This window comes from Bufo gargarizans, chromosome 4 (genome assembly GCF_014858855.1).
Source record: "Bufo gargarizans isolate SCDJY-AF-19 chromosome 4, ASM1485885v1, whole genome shotgun sequence".
NCBI lineage: Eukaryota > Metazoa > Chordata > Amphibia > Anura > Bufonidae > Bufo > Bufo gargarizans.
Window position 1 is genome coordinate 142,668,304 of NC_058083.1, and position 15,043 is coordinate 142,683,346.

Sequence of the window (15,043 nt, forward strand, 5' to 3'; positions counted from 1 at the left end):
ACTGTACACTGTGAGATTCCGTACAGTGCACCCTGTGAGGACTATATTGCACTGGAGATATATTATAATGGACGTATAGTACTGTACACTGTGAGATTCCGTGCAGTGCACCCTGTGAGGACTATATTGCACTTGAGGGGCGTGCAGTGACCCCTGCCTCTCCATCCAGTGCACCGTAAATGGCTACACAGCCCGTGCCCAAGTCCCAGAAATGTGTATGGTCACCGCGCCACTCCAGAATGGCCAAATAAGATTGCGCTATAATGTGCATCGGGTGTAGGGGCAGTGACGCCGGGCTCCGTACCCTGCACTGCCGGATGAATAGAAGGCACGGGGCTATTTTATAACGGTCTGCGTGCACTGATTGCTCAGCCTTCACACAGGACACTGAGTAACGTGAAATCTTGACGTGGAGGTGTAGCACTAGTGTCCTTCCGCTGCTGCTGGCGGAGGGATCTGTAGCGGCATTACAGGGGGAGGGGGGCTACACCCGAGCGCTGCCCTATTTCCTTGGCTTCTCCCGGCTGTCGGAGCTCAGATTATCTCCGGCCGTGACGGAGCCGCTTCACCCCTGATACCGGCTACCCTCATCCCTACCCCGGGCTCCCCGCTCTCGCTAACACCGGTACCTCTTGGTCGCCCCTGTCAGTGTCCCCCCCCCCCCACTGAAGATGTCCGGCTGGCAGGATTACGTGGATATGTTGATGGCCGATGGCAGCTGCCAGGAGGCCGCCATTGTCGGGTACGTGGACGCCAAATACGTCTGGGCAACAACCTCCGGAGGCTTCTTCCAGACACTAACGGTAAGGGTGATGTGTGTGCAGAGAGTGCACCTGCCGCGGGGGGCCGCACGTAACGGGCTGCTTCCTCCTCAGCACCACGTACTGATGGCTCGGGCGCTGCCTCACCTCCAGCCATTGTGCGGCCCGATTCTGCGGCTGCGGGGCCTGGCGCAGATTTTACTGTAAGGGTCTTTTGCGTAGCCCTAAGTCGCTGTCATCATGAGATTTACGTGTTTGACGTAATCAGCTTTGGTGAATCCCGCCCCCGCTGACACCATGTTCTTCTGCAAGATGGCGTGCCCCCGTTCATTTCCAGCCTGCACGGGAGGCCTGGGCGATGCGGTACCGCAGAGCGGCTGTGTGTGTACTGTGGTGTGTGGAGCCTCATCTCTGTGACAGCAAACCGACATCTCATTGGAGCCGGGCTTCTAATCCAGAGCTATGGGCAGGAGGTCCCTAGAGGGTTAAATATTCTTTTTAATGCAATTATCCCCCAAAATTGCTTCCCTTGGCTCCATATTTGTAACTGGGCGCTTTGCCGATCAGGGTTATGGAAAAGCTGGGTGACCTCCCCAGTATGAGGCGTTGCACTGGTCTTGGCGGAACCTACTTTCCCCCAAAACTGTCAGGGAGAAAAAAGTCTTCTGACTAGAATTTCTATTGTGTGTCTAAAAGAGCGGAAATGTGTTTTCTGAGGGGGAAAAACACTGAAATGTGTCCCAGTCATTGGCTTCTTTTTAGTATTTTGTGTCCCCCATCCTTGCCACCCCTCGGGAATGTCACTGACACGTGGGCGGCCGACCAGTCGTAGTGATGTCATTACTTCAGCTAGCGGGACGCGCTGTCCCCGTAGAGGACACGTCATGGCGCACACGTGTAAGTGGAGTATTGGCTTCATCACCTACCGATGGGCACTTGGTGCGGGGGCTTTGCCTCACTTGTTGTTGGGGGGGGGTCTCACGGATGTTCCCTTGGACACAGGCCACACACGAGGCCCCAGGAAGCCCATGCCTGCTCCTCTCCCGTGGGCTTTACATTCAGTGTCTGGTAACTAGATTGTCCCAACATTTTGACTCCTCATCCGTACAGGTCGATCGGACTTGCGGATGGCGCCATTACTTTTTGGTGTTTGGGATCGGTTGCTCTTTATGGCAAATATCTGTAACTGCCATATCATTTCTGTTTGCTAAAAGAGCTTTTCTATTAGCAGCCGCTTTGCTTTCTGATCACTTTTTTTTATTTTTTTTTCTAAATCTGGTCGTCTAATTTCACTTTCTTGCCTTTTGTACTATTAATGTTCATCCTGATCTGCTTGTTTCATGAATAAAGTAGCAGAATCAACACAAATGATTTGGATAGTAATTCCGCGACCTCCTACCTGTAAAACCAGCTCTAGTCCACATGTAAAGTGCTGGACCTTCTTCTGACAGGAAGGCTGGCCATCTCTGACCGCACCGTACACATGCACTTTTGGCTGAGCATGCATGTGGTCTGAACGCCGCTGCCAAACACCTTTGGACAATCCAACTCGCCTGATCCTCTGACCTCTGCTGTTGGGAGGCCTCTAATCTGTATTGCCGGCTTTAGCACTCCTCCTGACCGTATCCGTGGGCTTGTATTGCACATTGACTATAGGTGTTTGATTATAAGAGCAGCTCTGAAGGTCACTTGACACCAGTAAGAAGTTGGCATCGGTGCCTGTCCACCAATTGCTTAGATCAGGGTTGCCCAACCTGTGGCCTTCCAGAGGTTACAAAACTACAATTCCCAGCATGCTTGCACAGCTTACAGCTATTAGGGCATGCTGGGAGTTGTAGTTTTGCAATAGCAGGTTGAGCATCCCTGGCTTAGATAAAGTTGTCATCAACGCACTTGTTCCCTTCAACGTTTAGCTTAGATCCTTGCCGTGGTGGGAGTCGGTGGAATAAAATGCCAATAGCGGTGCCCGCGCCTAAGGCCCAGTTCACACAGCCGTATTTTTGGTTCACATCCGATAGGATGCGGACCCATTCATTTAAATAGGTCTGCAAAAAAATGCAGACAGCACACCGTAGCCCTGAAAAGAAGATAGAACGTGTCATATCCTTGTCCGTTTTGCGCACCAGAATAGGCATTGTTACAATGGGTTCACAAAAAACGGATGCAACGCGGACTTCATCTGTATCTTTCACGGATCTGTCTGGATTTTGCAGCCTGCAAAGTAGATAGTTGTGTGAATGCAACCTAACCTTGGACATATAGGAGCTAAAAAGCCACGGACGGCTGCCCCTTTTCTCTTTCATTGAAACCGTTGGTGGTTCTGGTCCACGGGTTGTCCTTACGTCTCTGGTTGTAGTAACGATTGGCCAAATTGTAATTGTCCCCTATAATAAGTCAATTACTTTATTGGGCTCTTCTACATGGAGGGCGTCCTATGTGAACCCTGTGTCACTGTAGAGATGGCACCTGACTGGGCAGTGCGTAGCTACCATGCATGCTGGCACATACACCTAGCAGCTCCTGTTTGTAGGTTTATTTATTATACACACTTATATAGCGCTACTAATTCCGCAGCGCTTTACAGACATTATCATCCAACTGTCCCCAATGGGGCTCACAATCTAAGGTCCCTATCAGTATGTCTTTGGAGTGTTGTTATCCTATTGGCCATAATAAGACTACCAAATTAAAGGGGTTTTCCAGGAGTTCAATATTAATGGCCTATTCTCAGGATAGGTTATCAGTATGTGATCGGTGCTGGTAGGGGTACAACTCCCGGTACCCCACCTGCTATCAGTTGTTTGAAGAGGCCGTAGCACTGTGGTCAGGGCTGCAGCATCGCGCTAGGCCACTGACATAACGTTCGTCAGTTACATGGCCTAGTCCCATTCATGTCAATGGTGCTGAACTGCAGTACCAAGCACAGCCTCTATACAATGTACGGCGCTGTGCTGCAGACTCTTCAAGCTGCTGTTTGGGGGTGGGGGGACGGAAGCCAGACCTGCACCATTACATAGTGATGAGTTATGCTGAGGATAGGCCATCAATATTGAACTCCTGTAAAATCCCTTTAACTCCTCATTATTATATATTTTTTATTTTTTATATTTTTTTTAATAAGTCGAGATGCAACAGGCTAAGATCTGCTCACGTCTGCGTCAGAGGCTCGATTGCTGATTCTGTCATATTTGTCAGAAAAAGTTGTGTGTGCTGCAGTCATTTCCTAACAACGCCCCATGCAGCCGGCACTGTAATGTGAACAGAGCCTTAGATGTAATCCATTGTACATGAAAGTTCTACCGCCTGTTTTATGCTTAGATAAGTAATTGGTGATTTTTTCATCCCCGTCTGCAGTTGAATAAACCTTGGGGTAGAGGTGCCATCTATAGCGCAGCGGTCATGAACAGACGCATTGCTCGCTGCTTATTCTTTCTTTTGAATGGTAACCGCTAGGAGAATTCATTACAGCTCGGCACGTGCGTCACAATGAGTCAGTGCAGCGCCCCTCCCTCGCAGATGAGACCCACGCATGCAGACACACTTGCCGGGGCAGCTGATTGCAGGAGGCCTGGAATGACTCTGCAGTTATTTGGGAGGCCTCCGCTTTCTTCTCCATCTTATCTCTAGCTGTGACTATCTGCGTTATCTAGCAGGGCGCACTGTGGCCGTGCAGCGTCCTCCGCCTCCCATAGTGAAAGGCTATTCTTCAGGATCCTACTCTTCGCTATTATCCCTGAAGCATGGGTTGTTGGTTTACAGCTAGTTCCCAAGTCATTGTACTTTATTCATCTTTACAGTCATTCTCCCCTCCGACCTATACAATAAATTCTTAGGTTACGTTATCCGATATAACAGTGAATTATAAAGGGAAAATCTCAGACTTAATTTTGTCGATAGTAGTCAGCTACTCCTCCTGAATCCCCCATATACACGGAGGCTTGGTCCGGCCGAGTGTGCATGTATTAGTGGGAATTAAACCACCAGCGGACATTTTTGGTGGCATATCTCCTGCCAGAACAAAATGAATCAAATTCAGCACGCCTGATCCACATAGACTTGGTGGCCATTCAGACGTCCGCAACTGTTTTGCAATCCGCAAAACACGGACACCAGCCATGTGAGTTTCGCATTTTACGGACTGAACCTGGCCAGCACTATTATAGAAATGCCTTTTCTTGTCTGCAGCTTTGGACAAGAATAGGACATGTTCTAAGTTTTTGCGGGGCCGCAGAACGGAAGTGCGGATGCAGACAGCACACTGTGTGCTGTTCGAATCTTTTGCGGCCCCGTTGAAAATGAATAGGTCTGCACCCGTCCCGCAAAATTGCGGACCCAATTTGCGGATGTGTGAATGGACCCTTAAAGTGGTGGTCTGAGATTTAAATTTTTTTATACTGATGATTTATCTTCTGGATAGGTCATCAGTATCTGATCGGTGGGGGGGCCAATACCTAGGAATGGGGCTAAGCTGTGATACCACACACAGCAGGGAGAAGGCCGCAGCACTCACAGAAGCACTGCTGCCTTCTCAAAACAGCTGATCGGCGAGGGTCCCAGGTGTGAGACCCCACTGATCAAATACTGATGACCGATCCAGAGGACAGGTCATCAATAAAAAATAATCTCAGAAAATCCTTTTAAGACCCACTGAAATTGACTGTTTCGGCTGACATGTATGGGAGCCATATAGGTTTATTTCCAGCTGGCATATCAATAGGATATATCCTAAATGCCTGACAGGTGCAGGTCCTACCTGTGGAACCCCATCCTCTGTCCAGGACAGGACCACGCATGCAGGGCTTTCCCCATTCACTACTATGCGACCTCTGAAAAAAGCTGGGCACTGTTTGTTATTTTCGGAAGTCCCGTAGTGTTGAATAGAGAGGTAGAGCGGGTCCTGGAGGTGCTGCCTACACGTATCGGACACTTATGGCATATCCCTTTGATAAGCCATAATTATCCAGGAGGGAGGTCAAGTTTATGGCCCAGTTGGGGGTAATGTTAGCCACCGACTATCAGTATCTTGTAGCTGTGCGCCTTTGACAACTTTTGTTCATGGGACGGGCTCATTTACACTATACTTTTTCAAAATATTGACCTGCCGTATGGTATTTGTCGGTTCTTGGTGCGGTTCTTTTGTGTTGTTTTCACTTTTTTTTTCAATGCAAGGATGAGATCTTTGACAAAACCGAATGAAATGCATGCTAAAAAAATGTAAGTAACCCATGCGGTTTTTGGTGCGGAAATGCACAGAAATTTGTACGGAATTTCTGCAGTACAGCCCATGTGCAGCCTTAAAGTGAATGGTCAGCTTACAGCCCCATTTAATGGGATGTCCCTCCATAAGAGCTTACCCCCTATGCAGAGGATGGGGGATAAGAATCTGATCCGACCCCCTGGGACCCTGACTGATCACTAGAATGGAGCGGAGGTAATACGAGCCGAGCGCTGTACTCTGCTTCTGTGTCCAGTACAGTGGAATACGTTACCTCCATTCAGTCTGACACCTCTGCGATCACGGGGGGGGGGGGGGGTCCTGTGGATAGGGGATAGATTCTTATGCTGGGACGACTCCTTTTATAGTTAATTATGATGCTCCTTGTGACGAATACCGCACCTCGCAGCCCTGCCTGACGTCTACTACGTTGCGCTCACGAGATACGGTCTCGTCACTGGTTTCCAAGATGTGACGTTACGCCCTCCCTGGCAGCATGTAAGGTCAGCTTGATAGAGTTCACACAGACTCCTCCTATCCACGTGTGCACAGAGGCAGGGGGTGAGCGACGGTTGGTCCACGTGGCCTCCGGCGTGACTCCACACTCGCTCACACCCCTGACAAGCTGAGAGAGCCTTTTGAAACATAGCTTTCTCAGCCCGATAGACTGCCACCAGTTCCTCGTTTGATATAAGCCCGGTCCGCCAATGGGATTATATAGGGTGACGAACCAACCCGCAGTAGCTTATAACTATGCTGGACATGGGGATTCGTGATTGAGATACAAGGACAGCACGAGATTAAATTATATATTAAATTATATCCTCAAAGAGGACCTTTAATGCTGCCACCCTGCTTGATTATTTTATTTTTAAAATATGCCTCCTGTTCCCCGCTGGATACTGAGCATCGGAGCAATGAGGAAGAGAATGAGTGTTTATCCGTGGGCGTCTCCTTCTCCCTGGCTGTAGCGCTGTCCAGTCGCAGCGCAGAGCGTCACAGCCAGGGAGAAGGAGACGCCCACGGAGAAAGGCTCAGTCTCCTCCTTATTGCTCCGATGCTCAGGATTGGCATACTGAGCGGGGAACAGGAGGCATATTTTAAAAATTAAGCAGGGTGGCAACATCAGCGGGTACCCCACAAGTACAGGTATATATCTCCCTTAATAAAATCACATGAAAGGTCCTCTTTAAGGGTGCACTAGACAATACACGATATACACAGAGAATGTATACAGTGGTCGGATAAATACAGGTGGGATGTTACAACATAGTTAAACAGAGCAAGGGTCAGTTACCAGATAGATGAGTAGTTCTTTGGGTTGTGATGAGTTCTGGGTTGCTGTAATGGTTGGCTGTAGTCACATGGGGGCAGATGTCGTCCCTCCAAACACAGTACTCGATGTGACTCCCTTCAGAGAAAGACGCTGGCCTCTGCCCTTCATGCGCCTTTTCACCTGTAGTCGGCCACTCCTCTCCCTGCCTCTGGCAGGAGTCCACTCCTCCTTCCTAGTCCTGGTAGCCAAAGACCCACAAAACCCATTAGGGCCCGTAGCTCTAGACTGGAAGGTCACAGGGAGATGGTTCTGCCTGGGTTCCGGCTACAGGTGGAGACCAAACATGGCGCCGTTATTAGGTTCCTGTGGGGAGATCTCTGTATCTACCCTTTAAGGCACCTTACCCACAAACTACGGCCAGGGGAATGTCCGTCTTGGCCCCAGGGTCGCAGATATATAACTGGTTCATGCCTGTGATGGACGGGCAATTCATAATTCCTTATGAATCCCCGGTTCCATAATGTCTGATGGATTTGTGTGATCTGGGTAATAGCTGAGACCCCTACAGTTTCTTTTTTTTCCTGTAGGATGAGTTGGCCTCTGTGCTGGCTGAGTGAGGTGTGAATTTGTACACATGGCCTGCTTGAAGCCAGGAACCCTGCGGAGTTCACTCCCTATGCTATCTCAAAGCAAATGGCTGGCATTAGATCATAATTCCACATTCCTCACACTCCTGTATATCAAAATTGGCCAGTTGCAGGCAGACATGGCAAGGGGGTTAATGACTGGTTGGAAAAGCTGTGCTTCTGCCAGACCTTCTTTATGCCTTCTAGTAAGTGTGATGGCCAGTTCGCAGTGTTAGCCAGCGAACACATGCGGGCTGCCATCTTGACTCACAAGTCCGGCGATGCACAGGTAAGCTCTTGCCTGTGCCGCTAGCCGGTCTGAATTCAAATGCAGTCGCCGGGAGCAGGCAGTTCAGAGTTCTCGGAACTGCCTGCTCACGGTGACTGCATTTGTTTTAGACTTTCTCCCGGCAGAGGCACAGGTAAGGGCTTACCTGTGCATTGCCGGACGGGTGAGTCAAGATGGCAGCCCGCATGTGTTCGCTGGCGAACATTGCGAACTGGCCATCACTGGTAAGTGATGCTACACAGCCTATGTTAAGGGCATGGTGGATTTTTTTTTTTTTTTTTTTTTTTAGAAGGTTATGTGAACGTATTCATTAGATATTTAGTTTTAATGTTTAAGGTTGTGATTTTTTTTTTTATTTTTTTTTTTATTGTTATAATACAAAACGTTATATCCATATTACTTTGTAATATTATAAAATCCATAAGTCCATCAGTTCTAATCTATGAACATGAGTGTCATTAATTTCATACACATATCAGGAATTATATAAACCTTAAAAAACAGGTGGAGATCTCTTGCTGGAAAGAACGGGATCCGCCCAACATCCTAAGCTTAATAAAGCGGATGGGCAAAGCATCTTCTTTAAGTTTTTTTTTTCCATTATTTAATGCCGGAGGGTCCTGCCATCCTCCAACGTTCCTAGAGATACTCCGATACTCCAATATGACTTCATATTCTACTCCGGTGCAGTACACATAGAAGAGACCAGACTCGTAGGATCTTCGCCAACCCCCCCACCCCCCACCCGACCCCACCTTGCAGGAAAAAAAAAAAAAAAGGAGAAAAAGAAAATTTTTAAAAAACCAAAGGGAGGAGAAGGGTTCTGATTAATTAGCCCTGTTCCAGTCTTTCCACAATTTATTCCACTTCAAGTAGGATCCTCTTTGTTTATACAAAATCTTTTCATAGGTTTTCACTTTCTCAACCAGGCCCAACCAGTTGTTGCATTCTGGACCGGAAGAGGAAAACCATAATCTAGTGATAAAGAGTCTAGCCAAGAACATAACCTTGATCAACAGTTGACGTTTTGTAGGCTGATAATTAACCTCTGATAAATCCCCCAGGACCCATATCCTGGGGGACAAAGGGACAGAAATGTTAAGTTTACGAGCCAGATTATTTTGGACCAGACTCCAGTATCTGCTCACCGTTGGGCAGTCCCAGAACAGATGTAAATGATCTGCCCCGGGATCGCCGCAGCGTGGGCAGTCAGAGGTGGCCCTAAGACCTCTTTTATATAACCATACGGGTGTCACATAAATTTTGTGCAAAATATTAAATTGTACGACGATGTGATTGAAATTATGTGAGACCAACTTTAAACTTTCCCCCATGTTCTCCCAGTTTGGAGAGCCCACCTCTGAAAGTAGAGAGGACCAGGCTCTCTGTCCTGGAGAGAGAACATCCGAAAAAAAATTGTTCATTAAGTGCCTATAGCAATGTGATACTTTAATTCTCGGGTCAGTTTTCTTACAAATTAGATTGTGTAGAAATACAGGAGTATCAATAAAAAAAGTGACTGTCCGAAGTGCAAGATAGTGCTGACCTCAGTTGAAAATATGCAAACCAAGCCACCTCACCTAAATTTGCCCTTTGCTTTAGTTCCATGAGGGGCAATATTTGTCCATCACTGACCACTTGGTGTAGATACTGAACATTTTTGGTCCTCCAATACTGGCAGCAGTTTAAATAATTTACATTAAGGAGCTTTGAGTTGTGCCAAAGTGGGGTGCAAATAAGTGACGCCTTAACTCCGCACCAACTCCTTATGGCCAGCCAAGTCCTCATAGCCATTCTGCAAAAAAGTGTGTACCCACTCAGTGTGTTTAATAGATAATCAGACTCCAGTACGGTAAAGAAATCTGAGAATCCTGAGTCTTTCACCACTCTGCTGCAGAGAGGGCTATTTTCCCAGTCATTAAAAAGACATAGTTGGGAGGCCATAAAGTAACCCCTAAAATAGGGGAGGTTAAGACCTCCCCGATCATAGGGCATAGAAAAATAGAGTGCCTTTAGTCTCACGCGCTTCCGCCCCCATATTAAATCATTGAGGATCCGGTCTATCAATCTGAAGTCTTATCTGCGATCCATACAGGCGAGTTGCGCAGAATGTAGAGAACCTGGGGCAGTACTACCATTTTTATTAATGAAATTCTGTCCGCTCTAGAAAGCAGAATTTTTTGCCAGATCTTAATTTTAGCCCTCAACTTCATCAACAAAGGAATCAGATTTAGTTGTAAATATTCATGCGGTTTGGCAGAAACTGTTATCCCCAGGTACTTTATTGAATCAGAGATCGTTAACTGGTTATCCCATTCGCCACACAGCTCGTCTATAGGAAGGAGAAAGGTCTTATCCCAGTTGATCTCCAAGCCAGAAGGATCTGAGAAGAGACCAACCAGGTCCATTATACGAGGGAGAGTGGTGTCTGTTTGATGAATAAAAACCAGGATATCGTCTGCGTAGAGTGAAACACGATCATACTTCCCCTTTATGCCGAAACCCGCCACCTTTGGGTCCTGCCTTATACTAGTCGCTAAAGGTTCAATGTAAATATTAAATAGCAAGGGGGAGAGGGGACAGCCTTGACGGGTACCTCTTCCTAAGATGAAACTCTCTGTCGTCATCCCATTAATCCTAATCCTGGCAACTGGGGAGTTGTATAGCAACTGAATCATTGCCATAAATTTTGGGCCAAAACGCATTTTTTTTCATTACCTCCCAGAGGAAAGTCCACTCCACCCTGTCGAAGGCTTTGGTAGCGTCCAACGACGGGATGGAGCGAGCGCCACCTCCCGGGGACTGAATATTCGTAAATAATCTGTGCAAATTATGCTGAGTACCCCTTTTTGGCATAAAGCCATTTTGATCTGGGTGGATAATGGTGGATATGACCCGCAAAGGCCTCCTAGCCAGAGCTTTGGATAGTATCTTAGCGTCAGTGTTTAATAAGGAGATTGGTCTATAGGAGCTCAATTCTACCGGGTCTTTATCCTTTTTTAAAACTAAAACAATGAGAGCCTCCATCATGGAGTTTGGTAATCCCCCTCCCTGTGTTGCTTGGGGAAAAAACCTCTAGCAACTGAGGGAGAATCACATCGCTATACTTACGGTAAACCTCATATGGCAGGCCATCCAAACCTGGCGATGAGTTCCCCGAGATGGACCCAAGGGCCTCCTGCAGCTCCGAAAGAGACAATTCCTCTTCCAGATATTCTATTTGAGCTTCATTTAAGGTGCAGAGTGGAATTTTCTCCAAGAACCGCATCGCCAGTTCAGATGTCAAACCAGAAGAGGGTTTATATATCTGAGCAAAGTAGTGCAAGAAAGTGTTCCTGATTCCTTCTGAATCTATTATAGTTTCCCCCTCTGTGTTCCGGATCGAAGTAATAGATTGATTTTTCTTATCTTGTTGTGAGGTTATTCTAGCTAAAAGCTTACCCGGTCATCCAGACTCGGAAAAATAATTTAGCCCCTTAAAGAATACCCTATGATTTGCCTTCAGTTACATAATTCTCCAAGAAGTAGCTAGCCTTCTGCATCTCTTCACTGTTGTGCTCAGTGGGTTGCCTGGTGAATCGCTCAGTTGCAGATGCCGCAATCTTAGCCAATTCCTCCTCCTTCCTTTTTTAAATGTTCTCTTTACTGCAGCAATCTCGCTTATGAAAACCCCCCTCAGGTATGCTTTCAAAGCGTCCCATACCATGTTGATGTTTGCAGAGGGTAGATTCACCTCCCAAAATGAAGAAATCGGCAGTTTGATGGACTGAAGATTATCCATAATAGTGAGCCAGTATGGATTCAATTTAAATCCTAGCCCCCTAATATCCTTATTCTCCCCAGTGCAAACCTCAATCAAAACAGGTGAGTGGTCTGAAATTGTTCTTACTCCGTATCGCATCTTGCGGATATTGCTCAAGTTGCGCTCATTAGTAAATGCTAGATCGATCCTAGACATTGCTCTACCGCCCCTACTGACACAGGAATACACTCTTTCCTCCGCCAAGATGTTCCCATATATCCACCACCCCTACCTCCAAGCAGAACTGGAGCAGCGGGGAATTGCAAGAATTCCTCCGCCTTTCTGCATCTGATGAAAATCTATCTCTGTTAGGGTCCATGACCGCGTTAAAGTCTCCCATCAAGATCCGCCGAGATTCTGGTCTCTTTTCAGAAAAGAGCATTAACTGGGTCAGTGGGTACATTGAAAAAGGCGGGGGTATATAAAAAAAAAAGCGAGGATATAGCTGTATCCATACAGCTCACCATGAAGGAAAATGAATCTACCCTGATCATCTATATGGGATTTTATAAGGGTGAAATCTATGGAATTATGGATGAGAACTGAAACCCCCCTAGAGGAGCCACTGAAGGTAGAGTGGTAAGATTGAGAATACCATCCCTGTTGTCAGGCGGGACACGGTTTCTTTAGTTAGATGAGTTTCTACTATGCAGATGCTTGCTGGAAGGTATCTTTTTAATGCATCCATAATCGCCTGTCTTTTTACCTTTTCCCCAAGCCCTCTGACATTCCAAGATACCATTCTAATAGACATCAATTACAACCGAGGGGGGGCATGGTGGATTTGAGGATGAGCAGATGTCCTCCCAGTCATTTTTCGTTGTATCGTGTGCCCACGTTTGGCCATTTAATTCCTCTGTTTTAGGCCTCATGCACACGAATGTGTGTATTTTGCGGTCTGCAAAAAATACGGATGACATCCGTGTGCATTCCGTATTTTGCGGAACAGCTGGCCCCTAATAGGACTGTTCTATCATTTATCCGTAAGGACAGACGGGATGCACACTGAGTACCTTCCGTTTTTTTTTTTTTGCGGATCCGTTGAAATGAATGGTTCTGCATACGGTCCACAAAAAAAAAGGAATGGACACGGAAAGAAAATACGTTTGTGCATAAGGCCTTATGGGTACGTAAAATTCTTTGCTTCTGGTATCCACAAAAGTAATTCTGAAGCCTGGCTGTCCAATGCCACATGAGGAAATTCAAGAGGACAGGGATAATGTGGAGGCGTGTAACCCCGTGCCCGATGTTCAGCTGTATATACATTGTAATACTATTCTAAGGCAATAGTATCTGTTCTGTTCAGCCAGACACAACGCATGTCCGTGTTGTCCTGGCAGAAAAACGCTGCATCTGACTTCTCGAGTAATACATCGGATGCCATGAAAACCGGATCTTTAGACATATGTTTTGGAGGCAAAAGGATTGTGCTAACCATAGTGGCCAAGGAAATGCCAGAGAGACTGAAACTAAAAGCATGTGATGGGTGACTATGGGCTACACCGACACATCTTCTTACAAGCGTCTGTACACATGAGGCCCATTCTGAAGACTTGACCTTGACCGTGTCTGACTCTCTGATATTGATGGCACTCCTGCTGATCAGTTGTTTGAAGAGATTGTTGTGCTTCAGTGAGTACTATGGCCTCCTCCTAAGCCAGTCACATCAAGTTCATCAGTCACACGGACTACTCGCAGCTCAGTCCTATTCGGGTAAATAGGGCTGAGCTGCGATACCAAGCATAGCCAATGGACGGTGCTGTGCTTGGTAAGCTGCAAGGAGGCCCCCTCAAACAGCCAGTTCCATCTCCTATTTCTACCACCTGAGCGCCGGCTGATTGGTGTCGGATCAGAAGGACGGACTCTGCAGCGATGATGTCACTATCTTACATGACCACTGAGGCTGTAGCTTTCACTTGGGGTGGTCAGAACCGGAGGCAGAGTGGCAGAACATGCTTGTTTTATCGGAGCTAATCGCAAATGGCCGCGGTCCTGTTACCTAGTCAGAAACTTGTCCTAGAATGTGTCCCTCTATTTCTGCCGCGGTTCCTGCATTGGGTTTTTCCACGCGGCTGATTTTGTCATGTAAACATAACCTGATAGGTAATCCTCTCCCACCATGTGTCCCAGTGGACACGGTGGGGCTGGGTTATCTGGCTAACAGATGTCCCGTCTGATTCTTGTCCATGGCTTCCTTCGTACGTTGTCGGGATTCTCCAGCTGCCTCTCCAGTCACTTGGCGGTGCTTTATGGCAGACATAATATTACAGCAGCTGATTTTGTGACTTGTCTTTATCAGGTTACGTGAAGGAGCAGCTGCTTTGGACTGTAAGAAATTGAAAGGATCTCTGTCCCCCTCCAGGGATACATTCTGGGGCTTCAGACTGATGAGTCAGGACATTGAAAACTGCGGCACATGGTTCTTGTGCTTCCCTTGTAGATGTATGTATCCTGACGTAGAGCAGCTCTAGAGACCCCAGGAAAAGATGCCCAATTTATAACTGGGTGTTATCCAGAAAATAAAAAACATTGAAATAACAGAAAGGTGTCTTTAAAAAAAAAAAAAAAAAGTCAAGATGAACTTATGCCCGATCATGCTTGTTCAGCTGACAGCTACTTCTTCCATCTCCACCAGAAACGTGCAGGGAAATAAGGGGTGCATATGTTGAAATCCAGCATGCATGATTGTCCTCTTCTCCAACAGCTTCCATCAGGAGGAACATGTACACATTAGATTGTCGGGAGATCCTGTTAACAATCAGTAGGTACAGCACCGTTAGTAATCATGTTGTCCTCTTCATACTGCACAGGATATTCACTATTAAACCAGGCACAGTGTCTTGTAGGGCTTACTCAGCTGAATGTAATGATACCTTTCACTTAGCGATCCATTGCTCCAGTCTAGAGAAAGTGCAAATGAGAAGTTAAGTGCACCAAACGAGTGCCCAAGCTCTGTGCACCCTTGCTCCTCTTCCTTCTTCTGTCAGCCCCTCCCTCTCCTTATTAATTGACAGGGCCAGGTTCCTGCATAGTTATCTTGTCTGGCCCTGTTACCCTAAAGGGGGAGGGGATGT

General features: G+C 47.0%; 1 protein-coding gene across 1 annotated transcript in view; it reads left to right on the top strand.

The window, feature by feature from the left end:
* Window positions 1–465: 465 nt before the first annotated feature.
* Window positions 466–15,043, top strand: part of PFN2 (profilin 2) — a 51,419-nt gene continuing 36,841 nt past the window's right edge. The window contains exon 1 of the mRNA XM_044290080.1: window positions 466–803. Coding sequence (XP_044146015.1) covers window positions 672–803 — 132 coding nt within the window. The 5' untranslated portion in view covers window positions 466–671. The remainder of the gene's footprint in view (window positions 804–15,043) is intronic.